This window comes from Rhinopithecus roxellana, chromosome 2 (assembly GCF_007565055.1).
Source record: "Rhinopithecus roxellana isolate Shanxi Qingling chromosome 2, ASM756505v1, whole genome shotgun sequence".
NCBI lineage: Eukaryota > Metazoa > Chordata > Mammalia > Primates > Cercopithecidae > Rhinopithecus > Rhinopithecus roxellana.
The window spans coordinates 34,812,269-34,838,314 of record NC_044550.1 but is presented as its reverse complement, the minus strand read 5'-3'; the positions used below and the strand labels follow the sequence as shown (position 1 = coordinate 34,838,314).

At 41.4% G+C, this 26,046-nt stretch overlaps 1 protein-coding gene across 1 annotated transcript in view; it reads left to right on the top strand.

The window, feature by feature from the left end:
* Positions 1-26,046, top strand: part of FRAS1 (Fraser extracellular matrix complex subunit 1) — a 470,770-nt gene that overhangs the window by 358,439 nt on the left and 86,285 nt on the right. Inside the window, 9 exon segments of the mRNA XM_010384575.2 lie at positions 755-903; positions 1,087-1,249; positions 3,421-3,556; positions 8,106-8,296; positions 9,312-9,465; positions 10,718-10,981; positions 12,851-13,039; positions 14,481-14,600; positions 14,884-15,063. Of these exon segments, the coding sequence (XP_010382877.2) occupies positions 755-903; positions 1,087-1,249; positions 3,421-3,556; positions 8,106-8,296; positions 9,312-9,465; positions 10,718-10,981; positions 12,851-13,039; positions 14,481-14,600; positions 14,884-15,063 (1,546 nt within the window).

The following is a 26,046-nucleotide window of genomic DNA, read 5'->3' as shown; positions in this document are numbered from 1 at the left end:
CCTCCCAGATATTTCCAAAAATATTCTTGAAGAAAGAGGAAATTGTTCATTAAGACATTGTTATTGTCCGTGTTGTAACAGAGAAAGTCATTTTTATTTCTCAACAAACAATGTAGAAGGAAAGAGAAATGGTCTTTGTTAAGATTAGGCATCTTGGAAGTGAACATTTATAGATTCGGTGCTGATAAAATGAAATCCATGACTTCATTCTTCTGTTGATTTAAAATTTTATCATATTGAATATTGCTTAAAGCGAGCCATTGGTTAAGCTAAATAACTTTTTTTCTGTTTCATGGAATTTTTATTGTATTATATGTTATAAAGAAATTTTGCCTATTTCTTAAAAGCAAACTATTCTTAGAAACTCTAGAAAAATCCTACATCTGTGTTTACAGGTTGATGACTTACAGATAATCAAGTTTTATTTTTTACTAAAAGCTTAAAAATAAAATCTTGTACAGCTTTTACGGTATTGATAACAATAAGGCATCTCTTTGTTTTATGCCACGTACCTAAAGTGCATTTCCCTTCTCTTACCTTGAGCTACTCTTAGAAAAAGATGTTATCAAAAAGGAATTTGGGGAAGAATAAACACTGGGATTTTTACTGTAGTTTGAAATAATGTTGCTTTATGACAAAGGGAAAGAGACTTTTCCAATTAGCAGAGAGAGAAGTACCAATAGATCTTTAGCTACTGGAAGTGTTTATTCCTGCAAATGTGCATTCATGTCCTGCCTCATATTTGCCTGATTAGGATGATTCTTCCCCCGACCCAGAGATCTGGATTCGGTTAAATTATCTGCCCACATATGGTACTCTCTTAAGAACCTCAGGACCTGAGGTGGAAGAACTCTCAGAATTTTCCAATTTCACAATGGAAGACATCAATAACAAGAAAATCAGGTACGTAATCACTTCATATTATTTGACAGATTCTTAAAAACTTATATGAAAGTATTTCAGCAACTGGTCGTACCTCTGTTGAAAGAGTATATTGGTTTGGCCCCATTTTTAAACAACGATGCAGCCATCTTACCTGACTTGTCATCGTGGCTTATTCGTTTTATTCTTTTTGGCTTTTTATAGATACTCAGCTGTGTTTGAAACAGATGGTCATCTGGTTACTGATAGCTTCTATTTCTCTGTCTCTGACATGGACCACAACCATCTGGATAATCAGATGTTTACCATCATGATCACTCCTGCTGAAAATCCACCTCCAGTCATTGCTTTTGCTGACCTTATCACGGTAAACAATTCTCAAATCAATGAACAGTGAGTACTATGGAGAGCTAGAATCAATAGTCATGTAAATGAAGGATTTCTGCCTAAACTAGCTGCCAGGTATTTCCTCCAAAATACCCAGGCAGCGGTATCAAGATATGCATGGTTTTCAATCGTGAGTGTTTTTCTAAGTATGAAAATAAATATGCAGAAGATCAAATAATTATATCTGCATTATTTAGTCAACAAATATTTATGTGCTAGTCATCATGCTAGATGTTGTTAGTATTGGGAATAAAAATTAAAAAAGAATATATCTTTGAAGAGTTCGCAATCTAATGTTGGCAGCAACTAAAACTTGGACAATGCCCCCGAATCACTCCTTAAATCAAGTTAGTACTTAGCACTGTAAATAATATTGACAGTTCCTTTATGGGCAGAGCAATACAATGCATTCTCATCATTGAATACCCAGACATGAGTTCAAGTACCAGTTCTGTTATTCATCAGCTGAGTGACCTCGGACCATACACTTAATCTTTCTTTGCCTCAGTTTTCTTGTCTTTTATATTTTTATTTATTTTATGTTTTGTTTCCTTGTCTTTTTTTAATTCTTTTTTTATTATTTTTTATTTATTTTTAAGAGAGGAGGTTTCACTATGTTGCCCAGGCTGAACTTGAACTCTTGGGCTCAAGCAATCCTCCCACCTCAGCCTCCCTAGAAAGTGAGACTGTGGACCTGTAGTCCCATACCTGGCTCTTGTCTTTAAAATATTATCATTTTCTACTACATAAAAAGTTTCTCTAATGATTAATAAAATAATATGGAAACCCCCTAGTACGGTACCCAGTTCGTAGTAGGGATTTCTCAAAAGTTAATTTACTTTCCTCCCTGCTGTATGTACATACCATAATGCCAAAAGCTCAGGAATTTTTCCGGTTTTGTTGAGCAACTGAAAATTCATAAAACTAAGTTATTTCTTTTTTTTTTTTTTTTTTTTGAGACGGAGTCTCGCTCTGTCGCCCGGGCTGGAGTGCAATAAAACTAAGTTATTTCTTTTTTTTTTTTTTTTTTTTTTTTGAGACGGAGTCTCGCTCTGTCGCCCGGGCTGGAGTGCAGTGGCCGGTTCTCAGCTCACTGCAAGCTCCGCCTCCCAGGTTTATGCCATTCTCCTGCCTCAGCCTCCCGAGTAGCTGGGACTACAGGCGCACGCCACCTCGCCCGGCTAGTTTTTTTTTTGTATTTTTTAGTAGAGACGGGGTTTCACCGTGTTAGCCAGGATGGTCTCGATCTCCTGACCTCGTGATCCGCCCGTCTCGGCCTCCCAAAGTCCTGGGATTATAGGCTTGAGCCACCGCGCCCGGCCAAAACTAAGTTATTTCTAAGTGGTTCTGATATTCCTCCCATTTTTCCATTTTTACATAAAATCTTGGAAAAGCCATTTGGACTGTCCCCATTGCCAGAGTCAGAGTGACCTTCCCCTTTATAATTTATAGATCTTCCTACAGTTAGCCAAGAGTTGTTCAGGGTGAAATGGCTTGACCATCTCCAGCAGGCTAGAGAAAAACACCAGGCTCAGGTTGTGGGGTTAGCATACAAAATAGAACCCCAAAGGAAAAAAATTAGTTTGAGCAACTGCTTTTACTTATAGTGATTTATTTTCCTCCTTGACATTAAGATAAGCACTAGCTTTCAGATATGGTGAACCTTTCTTGCTACACACCTACAAATATATAATATAAAAGAACAAACGGGACTTTTATTCTGGATGAGAATGCCTGTAGGACACAGTCACCCTCACAGTATCTGCAGGACAACTGGATCTATCATTCTCTAGCTGTGGGCTTTTGAATGTTGATATGGAAGGAAGGCAGCCATCCTAGCAGGCAGCTGAACTGAGGTGGGTGATTAGAATGGGCTAGAGCTGCTTTATAACCAGATCCATCATTGAATGAAGTGCAGCTTTGAAGGGAGATACAGAAGTCATCATGTCTGACTATAGCTTTGAGAGGCACTAAAAGATTGCCTGGCTTCAGCAGCATACACATTCCTCATCTCGTCTGTAGAGGGTCTGCCTCCTCAAAGAAGCGGCATTGGTGCTGGAAGGTCACCCGGGCAGCACTTTGCAATCCAGCTCTTTTTTTATTGTGGCTATGTGAAATCACCAAGGACTCTCTACATTCTTTTCTTTCTAGGTTGACGAGGGAGGGAGAGCCCCACTCTCATTTCACCATTTTTTTGCTACTGATGATGATGACAACCTCCAGGGAGATGCCATCATTAAACTAAGTGCTCTGCCCAAATATGGCTGCATTGAGAACACAGGAACAGGTACCACTTCCTGTAGAACTGTTCAGGACCTTGAGAGAAGGAAGGGGAGAGGGAGGAGGACCTTGCTTCCAGCGAAACATGGAGACGGAGAACTACAGAGGAGGGGAACCATTTTGAAAAAATGGAAGGAAGGAAGGTTTCATTCATTCAACAAAAATGTAATGAGCATTTTCTGTGTACTGGGCACTTATTTAAGCACTAGGGATATATAAATAGACAAAACCCCCTCCCTTCACAGTGCCTTCAATCCTGGTTGGGGGGATGGGAGAGACAAATAAAAAACCTAATGAATGAGAAGATTGTGTGTGATGTTAGAAGGTGAATAAATGTTACGGAAAAAAATAGAGCAGGGAAAGGGGATTTGGAATGCCAGCAATGGGGCAGAACGGCTTGTGGATTACACTTAGAACTGAGTGTCCAGGAAGTAAAAATTCCTGTCCTTTTATTGTGAGGCAGCTGCAGTTTAGTTGAACCATAGCTTCTGTCTCAGCTCCTTCTACATATATGACATGAATTGAAATGCAAGCTTGTCTGTCTGTGACACCCTCTTCCACAGCCCTCCCCTCCACCATCTGCCCTGAACACTCTGGTGGTTATCACAGAGAAGGAAAGGCAAGAAGGTATGTACTGTCCGTGGCCCCCTGAGACCTGCTGTGACTGGCAGTTGAGACAGCTCATGGCAGGTTGCTGTGCTGCTTTCCCTGCACGGAGCTGCCTGAGCGCCAGCGCTGGGCTCTAATTGGCATGCAGCTAGCAGCTCCCATGGAGAGGCCATTGACTGCAGGTGTCTGGGGCCAGCATGGGGCCTGGGATTTGAGCCTGGTAACCAGAAATTCACTTAGCAGTAGTCTCATGTTTTCCTGTAGAAGTTTTGAGTCTTTTTCCCACCTTGCCTTTCAACGTGTGCCTCAGATCTGTTTATTGCAGAATTAGGTTTATTTCAACAAATGTTTGTGCTAGATAAAGTCGATGTAAGGATAAGACACAGACTCATGTGCCTTGAGTGGGAGACAGATAGGAAGACTGACAAATTACAATAAATGAAAAATGCCAGGACAGGGAAAGGAGCAAAGCCCTGAGAGAGTACGTAGGACAAAGCAATGACTTTTGCCTGGGAAGGCAGAAAAGTCTGAGGAAGTGGCATTTGAGTTGGGACCTGAAGGGCTAGTAGGAATCACCCTGAGCAGAGGGAAAGTGGCCTTTCTTGCAGAAGGAAGCTCATAGGCGAAGGTGAGAAATGAAAGGATATCTACCCCAACCACCCCTTCTCTCCGTGTAGTTTCTTATTAAGCCTTCCTAACATGATTTTATGTCAACCTGGAATACATGGAGGTGCAGAGACATTCTATAGAGAGGACTATCCCCTGGCTAAGAAGTCAAATTTCTGGCAAGCTTCAGTCTCTCTAAAAAGTGGTTCTCAAACTTTAAGGTGCAATAGAATCACCTGGAGGGTTGAAACTGTTGTGAAACAGTTTCCTGTAGCAGCAACCCCAGAGTTCCTGTTTTAGGAGGTTGGTGTGGGCCTGTGAATTTGCATTTCTCACTAGCTCACAGGTGATGCCATTGCTGCTGGCCCAAGGACCACACTTAGAGAACTGCTGCTCTCCAATAATATTGCTATAAACGTGAAAGGAACAAAAAAGCATTTAGGAGGGCAAAATAATTATCACAAGGTATATTAACTGAAGACCCCATCCCTTGCCCCATGGGAGAGGCTCCTCTGCCTCTGTTTAGAGCTGCGTGTGGCTTATGTATAGGAAACTAGCAGCTGGGCACAGTGGCTCAAGTCTGTCATTTCAGCAGTTTGGGAGGCCGAGGTGGAAGGATCGCTTGAGTCCATGCATTTGAGAACAGTCTGGGCAACATAGCAAGACCTTGTCTCCACTGAAGAGAATAAAAAGTTAAAAATTAGCTGGACGTGGTGGCACATGCCTGTAGTCCCAGCTACTTGGGAGGCTGAGGCAGGAGGATCAGTTGAGCCCAGGAATTTGAGGCTGTGGTGAGCTGTGATTATGCCACTGTACTCCAGCCTGGGCGGCAGAGGGAAACCCTGCCTCAAAAAAGAAAAGAAACTAGCTACCTAAATTCAGAACCTAGCTGATCAGAAAAGCATCTTTTTAAAAACTGTTAAAAGAACCAGCTTTTAGTTTTCACCAAGAAAAGAAAGAGTAATTGTTCTGTTAGATATGAAATCGAATGACATGGAGCCTGAATTTATTCAGGACTGGCACAAACAAGACAGGACCCTCCTTGATTCTCTCTGGGTATCGCTATGTTCCAGTGCTATGCAGTAATGGATGTTCACAATGATCGCCTGTGTACATCAACACCTATTTAATTTGCACATCATATGTTCTGTTTAAGAAAGCAGGTAGCACATTAATAAGAATGATTTATGTCAAAAATAGAAGGTAACATTTTTTAAATGGAAAGGATTGGAGCTTAAAGCTTCAGTGAGAGATTCACTTGTTTAATAGCTTGTTCTCCAGTGATTTGAAATGAGGCACTATTACATTTGTACATATTTTTAGGCATCATTTACTTTACTTAGGCTTTTTATTTTTTTGAGACAGGGTCTCGCCCCATCATCGAGGTCAGAGTGCAATGGCATAATCACTACTCACTGTAGCCTGGACCTCCCAGGTTCAAGTGATTCTCCTACCTCAGCCTCCCAAGTACCTGGGACTACAGGCACGCACCATCATGCCCGGCAAATTTTTGGGGGGGTAATTTCTGTAGAGACAGGGTCTCGCTATGTTGCCTAGTCTGGTCTTCAAGTCCTGGGCTCAAGCAATCCTTCTGCCTTGGCCTCCCAAAGTGTTGGGATTACAGGCATGAGCCACCATGCCCAGCTACTACTTAGGCTATTTTTGACTCAAATAAGGAAGCTGCATTTCTCCTGTTTAGAGTGATACATTGAAGAAAAAAGTAAAAATTGGAAGGAATTTTAGCCATTCCTTCTGGAAACCCTGAACTGTATATCCTAGTGATTATTGAGTCGCTGGCCGCTTAGACCTCTCTCAGCTTCTGGTGCCTAGAGGAATAAAATCTGAGGGGTAAAATTTAAGAAAATTCATGTTATTAAAGAAAAAAAATTGTGTTGAGCTCTTCTTTCAAATGATTTCTAATAAATATGACACTGTCTACAATTTAGGAAGTTAATAGCCTTTTAATTTATTATGTGATTTTTGCAAAGGATCATGGAGAAGGGAAGGGGAAAGCCTGTTGCCTTTAGATCTGCTAGCTGCACTTTTCTGTGTTGATGTATATCCAGGGAATGTTTGAAGACACAAGGGTTTTCTTTTTCTCCTCTCTCTAGAATAACATTGTGGTGACAATTTCAAATCAATCAATTAGACTTAAATTAAAATCAAGTAAAAGACAAGACATCTATCATTTAGTTATTGCTTACTCTTCCTCTGGGCCTTTTGCAGTGTTTGGGGTTGGGATGAGAGGGGTAATCTGAGCCAGCATTTTCTGTGGAGTTCTGAATGGTAACTGGGCATCTCAGTACCTGAATGGTGGTAGCCAAGTGCCTCAGTGCCTGAATCCCACCTGAGCATCATAGTATCTGAATGGTACCTAAGCTGAATGGTCCTGTAGCATCACAATAGCCCTGGTGCTCTATCCCAGGGACTGGGCTCTGACCCATGCAGAGGTTCCCTTAAGAAACTGGGAGGGCCAGGGCCGGGCGCGGTGGCTCAAGCCTGTAATCCCAGCACTTTGGGAGGCCGAGACGGGTGGATCACGAGGTCAGGAGATCGAGACCATCCTGGCTAACACGGTGAAACCCCGTCTCTACTAAAAAATACAAAAAACTAGCCGGGCGAGGTGGCTGGCGCCTGTAGTCCCAGCTACTCGGGAGGCTGAGGCAGGAGAATGGCGTGAACCCGGGAGGCGGAGCTTGCAGTGAGCTGAGATCCGGCCACTGCACTCCAGCCTGGGCAGCAGAGCGAGACTCCGTCTCAAAAAAAAAAAAAAAAGAAAGAAACTGGGAGGGCCAATGAAAACATGCTGCAGATGTTTTTTCGATTAAAAGATATATGGTTAACACTGCAGATGTTTTTAGATTAAAAGATGTGCATTTGACATTTTCTTATGTAGTGAAAGAGGGTGCCTCATGCAGGATATGCCACATAGAATGGTTTTGAAACTGGCTGGAGCTTAAGGTAGAATCTCTGCTTCTGTATTGTCACTTGCCCTAGTAACAGATGTTATGATCAGAGACTCCTAATAGAACAACCAGTGGTTCTATGTTATATAAATTATTGTAAGTTTTTTTGCATATTATCTCATTTGATTCCTTTTGGAAATGGCAGGGCAAGTATATCCATTTATAGATGAGAAATAGTCAGTGAGGAAACGGATCTGACCCAGGCCTTCCAATTCCTAGTCTTGTGCTTATCCCACTCTCCCAACTTTATCCTCAAACACATTTTCTTTCTTTTTTTTTTTTTTTTTGCTGAAAATGATCCCTTGTTTTCTGGTTCAGCCTAGTAAGCAGGAATTGATAGATCAAGGTAAACATGCTCTCTTGATGTTGATGCAGGTGATCGTTTTGGCCCTGAAACTACCAGTGACCTAGAGGCATCATTTCCTGTTCAAGACGTCCTGGAAAACTACATTTACTACTTTCAGAGTGTTCATGAAAGCATTGAGCCAACCCATGATATTTTTAGTTTTTATGTGAGTGATGGAACCAGTCGTTCAGAAATCCACAGCATCAATATCACCATTGAGGTAAAGTCTTTGGAAGTTGGAAAGGTTGAGCCCTTGACCACAATATTTCATGCCATTAGAAAGCTTTCTTTATAGGGACTCAAAAGCAAAGAAGATTGGATTTGACCTTCAACATTGAAGGTCATTTTTAAAATATAGCCTTCAGGAAAGTTGTAGAATTAAGGTTGGCATTTGGAGAAGGCTTGAGTTAGAAATCTAAATTTCCATTTCAGGATTAAATTTATTTGTTCGGTATGCAAAACAGTTTGTGAAGGTCAGAGATGCTTTGCCAGTCACAGATTTAAATAAAAACTTATATGTGTCTATTTTTCTCTGAAATTATCTTTGGTTCTATATGCGTATTTGCCTTTTCTTATTTTACTGCATTTATTTACTTAATTGTAACATCAAAGAAATGTGTTCCTTGATGTTGTATTTATTCTCATTTGAGCAACTACACAGGCTTGCTCTACCGAGAGAGAGACATGGGGGAGGGGGAAGATAAATCTCAGAATGAAATACCCTCTGCCTTGGGAAAATAAAATGTAAAGAACCCTCAGCACTCTTAAGGGTCAGTGGTGGAAAGGGGCTGGCACCAGGGCAGGGAGACAGCTTTAGAGACCCACACTTTCAAATACAGTGTCTTTCTACAGGTACTGTGATATGCTTAGCATTTTCTAAGACAGTTCTGAGTTCAATTAGTATGGTCTTTTATCTTCAAAATATATTAATACTTGTACTTGTCAAAGCACATATCCATATTTTTGGTCTAGAAAATATGGTCATTGTACTTATGGAAGATATCTGAGAAAACTTTAAAGAAATGTCCATAGCTTCTTTTGAAGGGGGCATTTTGTTGCCTGGACTTGCTCTCTTTTTCAAACTAACTATTTTGCTTGGGAAGTAAAGATGGTGACACATTAAATGCTATTTTGGCAGTGAGCGTTTCTGTAGCAATGATACTGTCTCTGAATAATGTGCATTTTCTTTCTTCTTAAATATCTGTGTGAGATCTAATAGTTTATGCTTTAATCAGAGGAAGAATGATGAGCCTCCCAGGATGACCTTGCAGCCCCTTAGAGTACAGCTGAGCTCAGGAGTGGTGATAAGCAATTCTTCTTTGAGCCTGCAAGACATGGATACCCCAGATAATGAGCTCATTTTTGCATTGACAAGAAAGCCTGACCACGGTAGGGCACAAACTGCTATGTAAAGCTTTTTAATTGAGATGCCTGATGGGCTATTAGAATAAACACATATATTTCAATTGATTATTTCTTTTCTTTTCCTGTATATGGTACATTATTTGCATCAAAGTATAATCAAATTCACAGCTGGCTAATATTTTTTGGAGTCCTGGTAGACATCAGTTTTTTAAGAAACCTCAATCCCAGTTAATTGGTGTCTCTGAAGTTTTATTTCAGCTGTTTTTTTTTTTTTTTTTGCTTTTCTATGTAACCTTAAGGCAAAAAGCTTTCAGAGTTTGCCTATTCTGTTCTCAGAGTTCCCATATCCTCTTCTCAGGGTAGACATCAGTGTTTGATAATCTTGAGCCATTTTATGTACCCTTGTAGACGCATACTAGATGTCTTTATGAACTTGTACTTTTGCAAAAAAAAAAAAAGCACTTTTTCTAATTTAAACCAGATGCAAAAACCACTTTTGGGATCTTCTACCTACTTCTTTTTTTAAGAGCCATCTCCCCAGTTATTGGCTAAAGCTCTGGAATGCAAGTGGTGTGTCTGAATTCATCGTAATGCTCATTGGCCTTTTAGAGATTAAATTGTTGCTGTAGATAAAGGGTTAACAGAAAAGACTGTTGGGCATTGTATTTTAACTTGCTTCCATTCACTTTCGCTTTCTTGAATGAAGCACGTTGACTGTCCTGATGCGGTACATGACCCTTGAAAACAGAAATATATGCTTCAGTCTAAAGATGCTTAGTGTCTCTCTTAATTGAAAAGGAATTTAAAGCATAGTCCCATCTTTCACTCTAGATGCCCTAAGAGAAAGACAGTGAGTGAAGAGAGTGCTATTTTCACTTTGCAGAAGGAAAAAATAAGATTTAGATAATGAAGTGAGTTTGAATTCATGGAGGAAGATGTGATTTGTAAGTCACTATATTACCACATCCATCTGTGTCTCCTTAAGAGACTTTTAAACTAGGATAAGTGGGACTTTGTCTTCTTTATTTGTATATGAGGCCACAGAGCAGCATCCTGTGCTTATATGTAAAATGCTAAGCTGTTGGCACTAAGAGCCTCTGAGGCACTTGACATTCTACCCAGATTCATACCACTTGGAAAAATCAATGTTTTGAATCATATATATATATATATATATGATATATATATATCTCATATATGTGTGTGTGTATATATATACCTACAGGAATGATATATATTCTACCATTGTTTTACTTTTCTTTACCTCCTTCCTCAGGTCATCTGCTCCAGAGGCAAACTGCCTCTGAGCCTCTGGAGAATGGGAGAGTTTTAGCCCAGGGCTCTACCTTCACCTACCAGGACATCCTAGCTGGGCTGGTTGGGTATGTGCCTGGTGTCCCTGGCATGGACATGGATGAGTTCCAGTTCTCTCTCACTGATGGCCTCCACGTGGACACAGGGAGGATGAAGATCTACATAGAACTGCCTACAAGTGACACACCTCACTTGGCTATAAACCGAGGCCTACAGCTCTCATCAGGTACCACAGAAATAAAGGAGAGTGGCCATGATTTTTCTATTCTTATTTCTTCTTTGTCAAGTATGCAGTACTTTCTTCCATGTTAGTGATGTGGGTGCATCTTAAAGTAGCTGTTCCATACTTGGGGAGATTGGAGTTTTGGAAAACTCTTATTTTAGGGATACTAACAATTGTTAGTGACAAATGTGAACTTCTAAAAATCTCTGGACCAGATGCCTAGGTCTGTGAATTGAGAAAAGGTTGAGAAGAGTTTATAAATTTCCAGGGCCCTCAAAAATCTTAATTTATTCAACTTCTCCTAGGCCCAGGTTTCCTGTAACATTTACTTCCATTCAACAAACCCTATGGAAACAAATAACAAAATATAGCATAATTTTTAAGATGCTTATTTTTTTACAAAATGCATGGAGGGGAAGCTGGGAAACCATGCATTGAAAGTGATTATACAAATAATTGAGAATTATCAGATATAGTATTCTAGGGTTTAACATTCACAATTTTGCTGATGTTTAAGCAACATTGGAGGACCTGTGACAAGTGTTAGTCTTGAACAGTTTGCAGTAGGAAGTTACTTAAGGAGTGGACCTTTTGCCCAGGGTGTCTGCACCTTACTAGAGTTCTGTTGTTTGTCTGTTCTTAGTTTCATGTGTATTTTGCAGTGAAAAATATATGGTATAATAGTATTGGAAAGCTTTGTAGTTCTCAAAGGTCTTAAGTATCAAGTCTAGGATTTGCTTTATCTTACTTACAAGCTAATAAACTAGCCTGTTCCTGTTTCATGGATGCTGATAGAAGATACGAGATTCCTCCATCAGAGACACAGCACTCTTGTTACTCATAGCACAGCAGGCAGCATGGGCATCAGCAGGTTTGCATCGGTTCCCTCTGCCATCCCAGTCCCACAGGGGTGATGCAGAGGGCCTAGATAGACACTTTCATGTGCAGTAGAATGTATTACAGAGGGAAATACTGAGCTTGGGGAATTCTCCATGTTACAGCAGCAGAATGCAAGTCTTTTTTTTTTTTTTGTCTGAGAGGAAGACATTACCTCATCCCTCAAGGTTGCTCTCTGAGAGATGGCCTGCGTAAAGCATGGTCAGGGCCTTATGTTCTTGGTGTTACCCACTAAGAACATGCAGGGATGTTCAAAGCCCATGGCAGATTGTCACTCCAAACACCAGAATGTATTACGCATGAATAATTAGGCTCTACTTTACCGGGATTTACTGTTTTTAACATGATAAAGCAGCTGCATAATAAAGCAAGTGACAAGACCCTGAGAAAAGGAGTTTGCCATTAGCCAAGGCCTTATCTTCATCCCCAACACATGTGCAGTGTCTGGGGCCCAGAGGCTCAGATCTCCTTGCTCCTAACACTCGGCACATCCTCTGTCCTGAGGGATGCTGATTTTCACTACTTGGTCTGAGATGGCAACAAGATATGTTTGAGTTTATGTAAAGCTATTTTTTTCTGATTTGGTGATCCTCAAGATAGTAAATAAACTAAATCCAAGCAGGTTTCATCATAGATCTAGGAGTTATTTTTGTTACAGAACTGGGAGTTATTCCACAGATCTAGGTACTGACTGATAGGTCACTGAGTCAAAGGAACATAGAAGAGAACGAAAATGAGTCAGAAGGAAAAAAGTGTTTAGGTGTAGACTCAAGGGATGATTAGCAAATTGAAATGTCGGTACTCTTTCACTAGGGAAATTATAACTTATTCAGCTGGAAACTGAGAAGGGCAAGTGCCTGGTACCTAGACCCAATGGACATGTGATAATTTAGCCTCCAGTCTCCTAAAATCATTTGACATCCCATTCAAAGGAAGTGTTGGGGAATAACCTACTCTCTTCCATTCTCTTCCAAGGGTCTGTAGCACACATCACAGAACAGCACTTGAAAGTGACAGATATTGACTCAGATGGTCATCAGGTTATGTACATCATAAAGGAAGATCCTGGTGCAGGGCGCCTGCAGATGGTGAAGCATGGCAACCTGGAGCAAATTTCTGTTAAAGGCCCTGTCCGAAGTTTCACCCAGGCAGACATTAGCCAAGGTCAGCCAGTTGTATTCTGCCTACCAGGCTTCCGTAGACTGCACCTACACTAGTAAAAAGACAATTAAATGTCTGGTAGTCTATGGCAATAAACTGTGCACTCTTTGTTTTGAAGAGCTTCATTTGTTCTCTTCCTTGTTTTCTCATTTATTTTTTTTCTTTTTTGTTTTTGAAAAAGGCCTATCTTTCTTGGTTAAAATGTGTTCATGCTTTGACAGCATTGATGGCATTTGCAGGTATTATGGAGATAAAAAAGTTATTTTGACTTGCTGTGATGCTAAAAAGTGTATATGAGAGAGAGAGAAGGAAAAAAGAAGTGAGTTGGGATGTATTAAGGTGAAAATTATGCCTTCCTTAGGTGAGCAATTTATATCTCTTTTTAGCTCCCCAAAGAGCACAAATTAATGAACTAAGCAAAATGGAAGGGCATAAATCGGAGCTGCCTGGGGGAAATTACATGGCTCATCCCTCCTGCAGGAAATGCTGATGTAATGTAAAGGCATAAATGTTAAATGCTACGTAGTTAGTGTACAGTGCTTTCAGGGATACAAAAGGGAAAAAAAAGTTATATATTCGGGAAAAAGTAATCCAAAGTCTTGTGATTATGTGCAATTCTGTTTAGAAGTGGAAATATACCCCTGCTGGTAAGAAACAAGGTCCTGCCCACACACTAACATCTGAAATTGACAGCAGCTGAATTCTCATTGGACCTGGCTGCGCTTTAGTGAAGGGGAGTGGAAAAGGCAAAAGGAAAGTAATTCCTTAATTATTTCATGTGTCAGTGTCTACTTTTAAAAGATAAGACCAGCCCCCTCTTCTCAGAGATTTGGTTATATTTACATAACCAAACTGATAGATGCTTTTAAGTGATGCAGTAGGTTAACAAAAATGTAATACGTTTTTGTTGTACTTCTCCCTTTAGATCCTTTTGAGTTCTATGTGGAGTTTATTTATTAGTTAGTTGGCTATAGCCCATGTTGCTCCATGAACTGGGCAATGAAAAGTGAAGAGTTCTGGGAGAACGTGAGGTGCAGCTCTGTGTCTTCTTGCCCTTGTGATTCGAATAAATAATAGGGTCACTCCAGGTGATGTGGGTGTGGTCAGTGCACATTTACACCTGGGCAGTTTTGTGGATCTAGTTTTCATGAGATATCCTTAGAAGCTGAGCTGATCTTTCAAAAAGGCTCTGCCTTAACCGTGAGAAATGTCACTTGGGGTGATTTTGCTATGAGAAGGTCTTTGGTTATGAGAAAGTAGATGGTGGGAGAGGAAAAGGAGGAAATGAAAACTTTAGATTAAAATGTCAAAAGCAGTGTCAAAGCGAGAAAAGTGTGAATTGATTCATTGGTGTGAACACCAATTGAATTCCTACCTCTTACTTCAGAAATAAGGGCAGAAAGCACTAATAGCAAATCTTGATTTTTTTTTTTCCTTTTTATAGGCCATGTAGAATATAGTCATGGAACAGGAGAACCTGGCGGGAGCTTTGCTTTTAAATTTGATGTGGTTGATGGAGAAGGCAACAGATTGATTGACCAGTCATTTTCCATCAGCGTTCTAGGTAAAGGGACATTTGATTTTCTAATATAAAACTATTTTAGCAGTTCTGAGGTTACGTAGTTTACACTTTGTTCGCCTGGAGGCTCGAGTCGTTCCCTTTACCTAGCTGGCGTGGAAACTGAAAATCATACCCCCTTTATTGCACAAACCCCTGGCTCCTTGGTGTGCTGTCTAACACACAGGTCTAGAGATGACTCTGATCTTACTTCTTGGCGCCAGGCCTAGAATTAAAGAAAGGAGACTGAGAAGATCCCATTTCAAAGCACTATTTCTGATATTTTCAGAAGACAAATCCCCACCAGTCATCATCACCAATAAAGGACTGGTCTTGGATGAAAACTCAGTGAAGAAAATCACCACCCTGCAGCTGTCTGCCACCGACCAGGACAGTGGCCCTACAGAATTGATCTACAGAATCACCAGACAGCCCCAGCTGGGCCACCTGGAACATGCAACATCACCAGGTAAGTCTATCATCTCTTGATTTATTGAATCAAAACTTAGGCCTTAGTAAGTATTGAGGGCAGCCATATTATATATCATGTATACCTAGAATCTGCCTTAATTCATATTTATTTTCTGCCTCACTGATTTTGACCATTATGCACTGCCTTGTATTATACTTAGCACACAGCAGGTGCTTAGTGATTACTCCCTGAAGGTAAATTAAAAATTACATGTAAAATTTTCTGTATGCAATCTTGTCTCCATAACTAGATGGTAAATTCCTTTAGGGCAAACACTGCATCCTGCTTTTCATCTATACTCCCTTGAGCACTTGTGCAAGGCATTCTGCAGGGCTTAAAAATTCAATCCAGTGAATAGTGAGTGAGCAAGTGTACTGAATAAGATTCTGGTTTAGCTGCTGTTCAGGAAGTGAAGATGAATGAGATACAATCCTTGCCCTCCAGAGTTCTCTACTGGGTAAGAAAAGGAACCTTTGCACATAACCATAGCTCAGGGGAAAATATGGCAGGTGTTTTAAGAAAGGTATAAACATGGTGTTGTAGGAGTTTAAAAATGGGAGAGGCTACATTGGGTGAGAAAGTGCACAGAGGTCGCATTTAAGAGTGCCCTTGGAAGGCAGAGTTTGGGCATATAGAATTTGTATTCTTTCCAGAGACGGGAATAGCATGAGAGGCACATTCAAAAAACAACAAGTAGGCCAATTTAACTGAAGCACATATTCTAAAAATAGTAGGAGATGGGGCTCATGTGTAGATTGAGAGTTTATGGAGGATCTTCGAAGCTGGGTTAAGTAACCTCTATTTAATTTAATAGGCAATAGTGAGTCACTGTGGAATTTTGAGCAAGGAAGAAAAGTCAAATTCATCAGGTAGTGTCTAACAGGATGAACTGAAGGAAAGAAAAAGGAGGCAGTGGCAGGGGTTAGAAAACTTTCACATTTGGCCAGGTAGAAGGTAGTGGGGTTTCACCTAGAGCAGCAGCCATGAAAATAGTAAGATGAGAATAATGTGAGAGAGAATTCCTGTACCTAGTAAGTATTCAATAGACATTTGTTGGTTGAATGAAGGAAGGAAGAAAGGAAGGAATTTCAGGGGAGAACTTATACAAGCTGGGAGCTGAATGGATGTGAGTGACAAGAGATATTTTCTGAATAAACAATCTAGAGCCAGGTGCAGCGGCTCACACCTGTAATCCCAGCACTTTGGGAGACTGAGCTGGGAGGATCTCGCTTGAGTCCAGGAGATTGAGACCAGCCTGAGAAACATAGTGAGACTCCGTTTCTTTTCTTTTCTTTTCTTTTCTTTTTTCTTTTCTTTTTTAAAGGCCAGATGTGGTGGTGCACATTTGTAGTCGTAGTTACTTGGGAGGCTGAGACAGGAGGACTGCTTGAGCCTGGGATTTGAGACTGCAGTGATCTGTGATTGTACCACTGCACTGCAGCTTGGTGACAGAGCCAGACCCTATCTCAAAAAAAAAAGACAATCTAAAGGTAGAATGATCTTTATTTCTTGGAACATAGAGGCAGTGACAGCATGTTGGAGATTTAGAGCTTCATGGATTCTTTTCATATTTTAGGTTATAGAGTCTTCATTAATTCAACCAGGGAAATGGAAAAACAGGAGAAGTTCCTGCCCTGATTGTACTCACTTTCTAGTTCAAGGATTTCAACAACAAGCAAGCAAGCACATATATGCTGTGTCAGATGGTGATGAGTGTCCAGGAGAAGTAAGGGTATTCCCGGGAGAACACAGAGAGCAAGTGGGTGAGGGAAGGCCTCTTTAATAATAAGATGACAGTTGAGCAGGCATCTGAAGAAAGCCAGGGAGCTGGCCATGCTGATACATTAAAAAAAAAAGGACATTCCAGACAGAGGGATCAGCAAATGTCAACATCCTGAGGCGGGTTCCATCAGGCAAATCACGTTCAAGACGTAGCAAGGAGACCAGGGTGGCTGCAGCAGAGTGAATGAAGGGGAGAGTTGGGAGAGATGAGCTTTAAAAGGTGGAGGGTGATCAAATGGAGGAAGTGAGGGAGGCAGACTGCATCTGGGTCCAGAGCGATGGTAGAGGAGGGCGTGTTGTACGTGTGGCAGGAGGGCGTACAGGGAGATGGACAAATTGGCTAAAATCCCTAGTGGAAATTAGAGCAGGTCACTTGCCTTTTTGTCTGTAAGTTCCTGGGGGAAGTATGCAGAGCAGCACCCCCAAGACCTTGGCTGCTGAGATATTAGATAAAGAATTCACCAGCTAATTGTCTCCGCCAGAATTCTGTGAGACTGCTGATTGTATCTCTCCAAAGATGAAAGAGCAGACTTGGCTGTTGTGCTAGGCGGCGCATCCCCATGGTGCAGAGCCTTTTGCCTCCCTGATGGTCAGTAGCAGCCCCAGCTCTTCCCTGACCCCAGCTGTGTTAAGAGTCCTGTTGGGGAGGCAGGAGCTCCAACTTTGCTTTTTCTGTTTTCACAGCCCTCAGCCTTTCCTGGGCTTAAAATCTGGTTACTGAAACCAAGCCAGCTCTGGTTCAGGAGAGGCCAGTAGGTGATCATGCTTCCTCCTCCTGGAGCAGCACCCTCCAGAAGTGGAGGAATGCTCTCTACCTGGGATGGTTCCTTCAGGTGCCCTTTTCCGATGGACTTGACTTCCTAATTCACACCTTTCCCAGTCCCTGCCAGTTTTTCTCAATCTGCCTGTTTCCAGTAACTCTGAAGAGAGCAGATAAAAGGTTCCAGCCCTCTTCTCGTTACTCTGAGGGGCCCCTCCCCGTGGCTGATAGAGCATGACTTCCCTGCCCTCCTCATCACCAACCCTATACTGAGCCCCTTCTGTTCCATTTTGCCAGGATTGTCTCCTTCCTTCCTCCCCAGCATGAGAAAATGCTCATGGGGGTGGTTGTTTTTACATGTCAAAAGTCTCCCTTTGGAGGAAGTACATGTTGAATACTTACTGGCCTCCCTGAAGGCACGTGGCTACAGCTTAGCAAAAAGCAGCAGCACCTCACCCCACTTGTCTCCATGGGTGAGGATGGGTTTACCAGAAGTTGGAGTTGAGGGAGGGGGAGGTGGGGGTGGGGGTTCTGTTATTTCTAAGAGGAGCAGAGCAACTTCTAGGCCAGTGTCTGTAGTACACGGCAAGATATTTATTTGGGGACCAGAGGCCTCCTGGAATTATTATTAATCATTGGTACTGCAGACACCCTCCTGATGGTTAACTGGGAAATAGACTTATTTTGATGCTGTCTTGCTTGGTCAGCTGATTATAATTGACTGTCCTCTGTAGAGAGAAAAGGTGGGGAAATCTCTTCTTCCCCATAGGAGATGTAGGGAGCCATCTGCCTATGCAAACTGTGCAGAAGACAGACCTGAGCCTTCTGTCACCGAAGACAGTCCAGTCCCTTTATGCGCTGTTTTTTTGAGATTGAGCAGGCCACACCCTCACATCAGGGTTTCCCTCTGTCAATAGACCCAAAAGACCCTGTTTTTCTTGGGATATCAGAGTAAGGAGTTATATTAACTAAGATAGAAGCTAAGCTGCTGGACTAAGGAGACCCCAGAATACAATGATTTCAACAAGACATTCGTTTTCTCTCATAGTAATCCAAAGGCAGGTGGCCCAGGGGTGTGAGGTGACTCAGTGATCCTCAGGGTGAGGCTTCCACCTCTGGGCCAAGGTGAATCCTGCAGCTGTGGTCATCCCCCAACCAGCAGGAAGGAAGAAAAGGCCAGGGGAGCCCCACATCCATTTTGTTTTTAGGAGCATTACTTGAAGAACACACGTCATTTTTTTTTTTTTTTTTTGAGACGGAATCTTACTCTGTCCCCCAGGCTGGAGTGCAGTGGTGCAATCTTGGCTCATTGCAAGCTCCGCCTCCCAGGTTCAAGTGATTCTTGTGCCTCAGCCTCCCGAGTGGCTGGGATTACAGGCATATACCACCACACCTGGCTAAATTTTGTATTTTCAGTAGAGACGGGGTTTCGCCATATTGGCCAGGTTGGTGTTGAACTCCTGACCTCAAGTGATCTGCCTGCTTCAACATCTGAAAGTGCTGTGTTTACAGGCATGAGCCACTGTGCCAGGCCTCAAATAACATATATCACCTTCCAGTGGCAAGAGCATATGCGTGCAAAGCTGTGAGGTGGCTGGAGAATGTAGACTTTAACTGGGTATCTAATTACTTAACTAACAGTCAGGAGTCATATCTTTTTTAAGCAGCGGGGAGTAATATTGGGATATAGTTATTTCCAGGACAACACTGGTTTTCAAGGGATAGGGCATTTGGTTGTCACCCCTAGGGTACAAGTTGTCACACTGATTCAGATGGGGATGAAGGCTAATGGTGGCTAAACAAGCATTTAGAGGATAGAGATAGGAATGCTATTAATAAGTGTCCTGCAATCAATGGGATAAGCCCTGAACCAAATAATTGTTCTGTCTAAAAGGCCAGTAGTGGATTAGTGAGAAATAGTAGGCTGTGGATCTAATCCTAAGTCTGAATCCTTGTTCTTACTTTTAGCTTTATTCCTGGTAAAGCATATCGAAATCAGCAGAGCTCCAAGAGACAGCTCTCAATACAACACAACTCTCAACACAACACAACTCTCAACACCATACTCATTTCAGTCTCACCCCACGTGCTTCATTCAGGAATTAGGCAGTTGCTGCTTCTACAATATTTCAAGGAGGGCTACCTCCTACTGGATTCCCCTCACCAGTTACAACACACCTTCCTCAAAGCCTGAAGTGACATAATGGCTGCTTGGCCAGATGAAGAAAAGATCCTCTCTGATCTGTCAGAATTTCTAAAGGCATTTAGAGACCCATTAGAAGGCCATTTGCTGATGGGAAACCAGGGGAAAGCCACAGTTGCTTTCCTCCCCCTGTGGAGTCCACCGGAAGCTGAATCAGAGCCCAAAATAAACTTTTCAGATGACGTTAGTGCTTAGCAAAGGCAAACAGAGAAGGACTTCTGCACCACAGGAGGGCAGCGGCAGCAGGTACCAGAGGTAGATCTCCTCGCTGGTCAGCTCCCAAAGCTTCTTGATTCTGTGAGAGATGCTGCTTGAAGAAAAGCATTACGTACAGTGCTTAGCTTCATGCAGCCTCTGTGAATCACAGGTTACAAAGAGTATTTCCCCACCCTTCCGGGAATGTGGAACCAACCCCTGTGTTGGTATTGTTGTTTTAACCATTCTCAGGATCCTATCTTGCTCTTAAATCTTAAAATCAGGCAGATGAAGAGCTTTACCCTCATTAAATTGAAAATCCTTTCATCAGCTATTTACTAATCACCTACGTACCCATGAAAGTGAGTACCCTCGAAGATGAGTCTAGACGTCTTAAATCCTTAAATCCTTTGGCTGTTACAAAACTCTGCAGGGAACCCATTCTTGCTAAGAGTTAACTTACCAAGGTGTCACCCACAAATTTTCCACTTTCTACTTTGTACTCGCTGCCAAGTTCTCATTTCTTGAAGGAGCTAAATTAAAGCTCTAAAAAAGGTAAACCACCTTTCAAACAAGCATCTCTTCCATTCCTTACCCCAGTTGGCCTTTTAAGGCCACTTCTGAAAGTTCTCAGGGAAGTGGACATTTTGTCCAGAAGTCGTAATATCATCTCAACCAGATTTCAAAATGGAGGGACAGCATCATGAGAACCTGTGTGGCTTGGGCAGATAGTATTGTCCTTAGGGAATGCACAGTTAGAGAGAGAGAGGTCAAAGAGAGAACTTCCAGGTAATGTCCTGGGCTTTGACTCAGCCACCTCCATAAATCAGACTACCCTAGAGTCCAGGCTGCCTCCTGGGATGTGTGAGCTATGGGATAGTTAAACCTCTTCAGTTGTGCATGCACCCTCAGCCCACCCATAATCCTCATTCCTCACTAGCTTTCTATCTTTGTGGAGGCTAGTCTGTATCGTGTCCTCATGTGTGGAGAAATCGCAGTACAAAGCCCCTTGTAAGCTACCTAGTCATGACTGCACTTTAAGGGCCAACCCTTAGCACTTACCAGTTTAGTAACACTCATATGAAGCATTATTTTTATTCACCAGATATAAATAGTTCTCTTGTCAGTAAACGCACACAATTTCTCTTAATAAAAATATTGCAGAATTCGAAACAGAAAACCAAATATCACGTGTTCTCATGTATCAGTGAGAGCTTAACATTGGGTATACATGGACATAAAGATGGGAATCTGGGGGGGGGGGAGGAAAGGCTAAAAAACTTACTATTGGATGTTGTGTTCACTATGTGGATGACAGGATCAACAGAAGCCCAAACTTCAGCATCACACAATATACCCTGTAACAAACCTGTACCTGTACCCCTGAATCTAAAATAATTTTTTAAACCTGCAGAATTCATGTAACTTCAGACATAACCACCACCCCCCACCACTGCACAGATCAAATAAAATCAAATACTTGCTCTTACTGTCATCCACCATTTTATCTGCTACCTCTGAGGGGGCTATGACTTTTCCAGTTATAGAGATGACAAAAAAATACAATGAAATAAGGCAGTGTGTTACACTAGCATATGTGACTCATATAGAACAGAAAGAAAGCATTAAAAAAAAAAAAGAAATCGAAGCAGGTTTTCTGATCGTTGTTTCTACTTTTCTATTACATCAAGCGTTCTCGGCTCTATTTGGACATTAGAATCACCTGAGTGATTAGAATGTTACACATTAGAATCATCTGAGTGAGTGGCATGTGTTTAAAAATAGTGATGCCTGGGCCCCACCTGGACCAATAAGTACAGTCTCCTAGAGATGGGGCTTAAAATATAAGTGTCTTTTAAAAGGACCCCAGTGAAATTCTATTTGTAGGCTGGTTTGTAATTACCTACATATAGTACTTGTCATATTAGAATTGCTTCCTTCCCTCCTTTTCTCCCTGCCTTCCTTTCTCCCTTCAACAAACACTTACTGAGTAGCTGCTACAAGAGAATACTTAGTTTTGGAAGTGGGGGGCATGTAGACAAATATGTGGAAACGTGTTTCGGTAGACGGGCACACATAATTTGGTACACACGTAATTCACACATATGTTCGGTAGCAACATGGCAGAGGACAGGGGAGCCCAAAGCACGCATGGCAGGTTCCACCTAAGAGAGGGGTGGGGGTTAGTTGGGAAACAGTTCTCAGAGGTGATGCTTTAGCAATGGTGTTAGTTCATTTCCTCTTTATTCCAACCTCTTTCAGTATTGTGAGACCATCCAAAATAGGATGCACCCATTGTCTTGGTTTGGGTTCTCCCTGAGAGCAGAGGCATATTAGCTTGCTAGGGCTACCATTAAAAAATTTCACAGAATATGCAGTTTAAACAACAGAAATCTATTGCCTCACAGTTCTAGTGGCTGCAAGTTTGAGATCAAGGTGTTGGTAGGACTGGCTCCTTCTGAGAGCTGTGAAGGAAGGACCTGCCCCAGGCCTCTCTCCTTGGCTTGGAGATGGCCATCTTTTTGTTCATGTGGTGTTCTCCCTGTTTAGATATGTCTGTATCCAAATTTCTCTTTTTAATGACACCAGTCATATTCGATTAGGGTCCACCCCAATGACCTCATGTGATCTAATTATGTCTACATTGACACTATTTCCAGATAAGCCACATTCTAAAATACTGGGGCTTGGGATTTCAACATGTGAATTTGGGGTGGGGAAAAGGTGCAATTCAACCCATCACAAGAGGCTTTGCAAAAATCCTGAAACAAGAAGGCTGAGAGTCTCCCACAGGATGAGCTTCAGATAGGACATGGACATGAGTAACATGCATGGAACTGCCCACAGCTGTGCTGCAAGCGGGAGGACTGAGGCATCATCTAACATGCTGTTAAGAAGGCAATTTCTTCAGAGATGCTTTATTTCCACACCATTTCCCTGACCTGGACTCTGCTTTCTTTGGCATGCTGGCCCTCCAGGGGAATTGGAAAGACTGACAGGGTTAATGTGGGTCTCCATAATACTGCCAGATACATAGTTTAGCCAGCAGGTTAGTGATTGAAAACACCTTCAATGGGATTAAAACCCTTCAAGATATTTCAAATTGCAATGACCTGCTGTGACAGCGGTAGGCACAATATGTTACTAGAAACACCACCTTGCTGGCAAATGAGCAGATGAAGTCTTCCAAAACCCAATTAGCAAAGGCTAAAATTTTAAAAATAAAAAGTGGATGAGGATTGAAAATATAGTCATGCATTGTTTAACAATGGGGAATACAGTCTGAGAAATGCATTGTCAGGCGATTTCATTATTTTGTGAACATCACAGAGTATGCTTACACAAACCTAGATGGCATAACCTGCTACACACCTGGGCTATATGCATAGCCTGTTGCCCCTAAGCAACAAACTTGTGCAACGTATTACTATACTGAATACCGTAGGCAATTGTAACATGATGGTAAGTATTTGTGTATCGGCACATATCTACACATAGAAAATGTACAGTATTGTAATTTTGTGGGATCACCATTATATGCAGTCCATTGTTGACCGAAACTGAAATGTCATTATGTGGCGCATGACTGTATGTGCTCAAGAGAACCTCTTAGGTATAGATTATAGTGGATAATCTAAACTAATTCATCAAATATGGTTTGAACACTTACTGTGTTCCAGGGGTTATTCTAGGTACACATCAGTGAAGAAACATGAAAAATTCTTGTCCTCTTAAAACTCAGGTTCTAGATGCCACTTGTTACCCCTGGCACATATTTATGAGTGTCATTTAAACGATAATATTAAAACCCATCAAAATCAATATTTCAGACAAGAAAGAGGGTATAGCCAATAAACCATTTTAGAAGGAGCTACTCAAAAATATTATAGGTTTTTTTTTGAGTGGTAAGATATTTCTTTCCTACTTGTCTAGATTTTTCACATTTTCTTTAATAGACATATATTACTTTCATATTGAAAAATCGTTAAAGAAGAAGAGTGAAATTCAAGAGGTTTCTTGTCTAGATGAGTTTTACAAAAAGTGCTCCTAGAAGGCGTAAACTTTGTAATTAGACTGCGTCGGGTTCCAATTTCAGCACTACCCCTTTATTAGCTATGTGACATAGGGTATGTCACATAACATTTTAATTATATAAATTACAGTGTCATGATCTACAAAATGGGGGTAACATGCTAACCTCAACCTCCCAGAGTTGTTAAAAGATAAAATTCAACATACATAAGCCGCCTTTAAACTGTGTTCCACCCATAATAGGTGCTCAATGTTTGCTAGATTGAATTAGGAAAGTCCCACTAAGGTCAAGCCTAGCACTCTCGTGCAATGTAGTGAGAATATAAAATGGTACTACCACCTTGGAAAAGCAGTTTAGCAATTTCCCAAAAAATTAAGCATATACCTAACATATATTCCAGGCATTTCACTCCTAGAGATTTACCAAGAAGAATGAAAGCTTGTGTCCATACAAAGATTTACACACTAATCATCACAGCAGCTTTATATGTGTAGCATGCTAAATGAAAGAAACTAGACATGAAATAGTATATACTATATAATTCTATTTATTGAAAAGTAGAGAAAATGCCAACTAATCTGTAGCATCAGAAAGCAATTCATTGGTTGCTTTGGGATGGAGTAGGCGATGGGAAAGGGAAGGATAGAAGGATTAAGAAGCGTAAGTTGGAAACTCGGGGTTGAAGAATTGGTTCACTATTTTGAATGAGGTGATGGTTTCTGGGTGTGCCAAAGCTTATGAAATTGCACACTTTACGCCGGGGCAGAGGCTCACGCCTGTAATCCCAGCACTTTGGGAGGCCAAGGCGGGGCGGATCACCTGAGGTCAGCAGTTAGAGACCAGCCTGGCCAACATGGCGAAACCCAGTTTCTACTAAAAATACAAAAATTAGGCAGGCATGGTGGTAGTGTGTGCCTGTAATTCCAGCTACTTGGGAGGCTGAGGCAGGAGAATCACTTGAACCTGGGAGGCGGAGGTTGCAGTGAGCTGAGATTGTGTCACTGCACTGCAGCCTGGGCAACAAAGCGAGACCCTATCTCAAAAAAAAAAGAAAGAAAGAAAGAAGGAAGGAAGGAAGGAAGGAAGGAAGGAAGGAAGGAAGGAAGGAAGGAAGGAAGGAAGGAAGGAAGGAAAGAAAAGAAAAAGAAAAAGAAATTGCACACTCTATATATGTGTAATTTATTATGTGTCAATTTTACCTCAATAAAAAATATTTTTAAAAAATCAATCTCAAGAGGAAGGCAAAATCTATCACCTTTCTTAATCAGTCTTAGACTTCCATAAAGGGAACAGTGAATTAGGTGACCAGTTGATGGTGAGAATCCAAATGAGATTTTCCTGTGAGCTGTGAGAATGGATTCACAGCAGGGGGAAGAGATTTAAATTTCTCAGTGCAGCCAGTCTGACGTTATTAAATTTTTAAAGAATGGTATGGATTTCTGTCCAGAGCCAAAAGACAAAGCTATAAGACAGGGTGCTACATTTCTTGCCTGTCAAGAACTGATGTAGCAAGCACAGAAATATAAAATGCCTCATCAAAAAATTAATGCCCCCATATTCGAGAGGCTATTGTATCTGTGTGACAAATTTCAGATGATAAGGAGAGATGCAAATGTAAACCATGTGGGTTGATTTTTTTTTTACTTCTTAAAGATACAGCAGTGATACTGATGTCACCCTTAAATATATGAGTCAATGTAGAATCTTTGTTTTCTTTGTAGGTTAACAATGACAAATCATAAAACCCAGAATACAGCAAATCAATTTCAGGGCCAAACTAAAGGACTAGATTACATGGATTAATACCTCAAAACCCAGAATCAGAAGGAGATAATTTGTGCTGGAGGATGAAAAGATGTGATTTTCATTTCAGTCTTGATTGGCACCTGGGTATGAGCCCTAGCAGCCCTAAGATAGAAGCAACAATTCCAAGTTGTTTTGCTAAATGTTATGAGGCATTTAAAACAGAGACATTGCACATTCATGGGAGAGTTTACCGTTGTTTAA